Source organism: Verticillium dahliae, genomic scaffold (assembly GCF_000150675.1).
Source record: "Verticillium dahliae VdLs.17 supercont1.2 genomic scaffold, whole genome shotgun sequence".
NCBI lineage: Eukaryota > Fungi > Ascomycota > Sordariomycetes > Glomerellales > Plectosphaerellaceae > Verticillium > Verticillium dahliae.
Window position 1 is genome coordinate 1346600 of NW_009276916.1, and position 2175 is coordinate 1348774.

The following is a 2175-nucleotide window of genomic DNA, read 5'->3' on the forward strand; positions in this document are numbered from 1 at the left end:
CAGCCTGCGTTCCAAGCGAAGTGATATATCGTCTCCTTCGAGTGCCTCACACCCTGCGCACATGGGCTATGCCATGCCCGATCTCAACAAATACACGACCGTCCTCCCAACTGACATTCCATCCCCAGTGGCCACTGTGGGCGAGTATCAGCAAGGCGAGCTGATTGAGGGTTGGACCGCTGCGCAGGGACGATCTTCGACCGTCAGCTCACCAATCCGAGGTCGAGGAAGTGTTAGCTCTCAGGCCTTACACCCCGCAGCTATCAACTCTAGCTCGCCACCCGCAGCACGAGAGACAATCCTCGACCGAGCTTTCCAGCTTCGCTGCATCCCCGGCTCGGAACGGGAGGTGCCCGGAGAGGAGAAACTAACCTCACTGGCTCGCTTTGATGCTCTGATGCGCGAGGCAGACGAAAAGCGTCAGCAGATAGAGAAGCGAAAGGAGACGGAGCGAGCAGCCTTACAAAGTGCCTGGGATGTCGATGACAGCTCTTCGGCTGAGGAGGAGGACGACGAAGACTCGTCGTCGGACGGATATGCTCACGAAGCTGACGGAAACCGCCAAACACTCATCCCACCCAATGCGCAGCGGGCTCTAAACTATCTCGCAGGCCCGCCGCGTCAGCAGCGCACCTCTTCGCAATCACTGGCGCATCAGCAGCAGCAGTCGGCCTCTCAGTCACCCACCACAAGAAGCACTACGAACCACGAAACACCTCTGCAGGCCCCATCCAGGCCCCATACCGCCCACTCGAAGCTCCGCCCTAGCGTCGCGCAAAGAACACACAGTCAACCCCAGCTTGTACCACAGGGCAGACTGGACGTCCCAATGCCATCATCCGGTAAGACTTCCGAAGATGGAGGCTCACGGCCGAACCAGGAGAAGCGCCAGTCCACTTCGAGTGCCAAGCGGCTGAGCTTCACCGAGTTTACCAAGCGCCTCTCCAGCACCAGCAGCTTACTCTTAGTCCAGACGAACGTGAGCGGCGGGAGCAGTCGCGAGAGCATCGAGTTCGACCGAAATCCATCACCAGCACCGAGGGGTACTTTAAACGCTAGAGGCGCCCCCCCGCGCCATCGGGACATGGACCGTGAGGAATGGGAGAAGCGATGTGGCTGGCGAGCCGGCGTTGGCTTTACCGAAGGCGGCTTCTTGTGAGCTTGTCTGCAACAATCTCCAAGATCGACGACGAAGACTTTTTGACTCATCGGATGACGATACTTGCTATTTTCCGAAAAACTCACCCGGCTGGGCCCATGAACGCTCAGCCAAGGCGTTCCATGTACGACTGATTCGATCTGATACCACGGCTTTCAATACGTAACGACTCATGATGGGAGCCATAATAGAGAGTGGCTTTGGCGTTGATGACCTTTTTCCCCCAGCGAGAAGGAGGCTATTTTACTTGCTTGCGAACGAATGAGGCGGCAAAGGTTTTTTTGAATGCATACATATGGACTAGCGACGCGGCGAGGGGGAGATGAGGGCGCTGCCCATCATCAGGATAGATGCCTGTTTTTGGTGTAGACCAACAATGAACCGACATGATGCATACTTGACCACCTTGAATACTTCGCCATGCTTGCTGCTTGTACGAACTACGTGTAGTCTGTCCGCTCATCGCGTAAATCTGTGCGTCCCATTTGCCATGCTGAACAAAGCCTATCTATCGATGGTTCACTAGCTACACTATTGCGACGGCCATGAGCAATAACGCGCCTCTGTTTAAAGCGCCACCTGGCCGTCGCCCCTGGCCGTCAGTCATCCAGTTGGCATGTTCGAGCTGAAGCCTGTCACTTCCATATGTGTATGTTCCCCTTTCCAGACGCTTCTGTTATGAACCTTACCCCCGTCTCCTACCCGCTCCACGCAGGCTGCACAACGACAAAATCCTTCACGACGGCCGTCCCGTCCGCCAGCGCCGCAATCTGCGCATCTGTACACTGGCCCCGAACGATGGGCGTGCTGGCGGTGTAGCAGAACACGGGCGCCTTGGGGGGCAGCGGCGTGCGCGTGCCCCGAATGTCCTTTGGCCCGCTCGTTGCGTACTTGGCCCCGTTGCCAATGGCCTTCTTGCCGGTCGCGACATCCTTTGCCCTCGATGGCGCGCTGGTAGATGGCGTAGCGGTCGCGGGTTGTAGTACAGGATCTCGTGCCCGGCGTTGGTGACAATG

General features: G+C 57.5%; 2 protein-coding genes across 2 annotated transcripts in view; one reads left to right on the top strand and one right to left on the bottom strand.

Annotated features, from left to right (window-relative positions):
• Nucleotides 1–61: 61 nt before the first annotated feature.
• On the top strand, nucleotides 62–1553 carry VDAG_01261 (uncharacterized protein; the record flags this gene model as incomplete). Its single annotated transcript, XM_009650147.1, has 1 exon — nucleotides 62–1553. One exon carries the CDS (start codon nucleotides 62–64, stop codon nucleotides 1157–1159), a length of 1098 nt encoding a protein of 365 aa, XP_009648442.1. The 3' UTR covers nucleotides 1160–1553.
• A 304-nt stretch (nucleotides 1554–1857) lies between these two features.
• VDAG_01262 (carboxypeptidase) overlaps nucleotides 1858–2175 on the bottom strand; it is a gene marked incomplete at both ends in the record, with an annotated part of 2092 nt that continues 1774 nt past the window's right edge. The window contains one exon of the mRNA XM_009650148.1: nucleotides 1858–2110. Coding sequence (XP_009648443.1) covers nucleotides 1858–2110 — 253 coding nt within the window. The remainder of the gene's footprint in view (nucleotides 2111–2175) is intronic.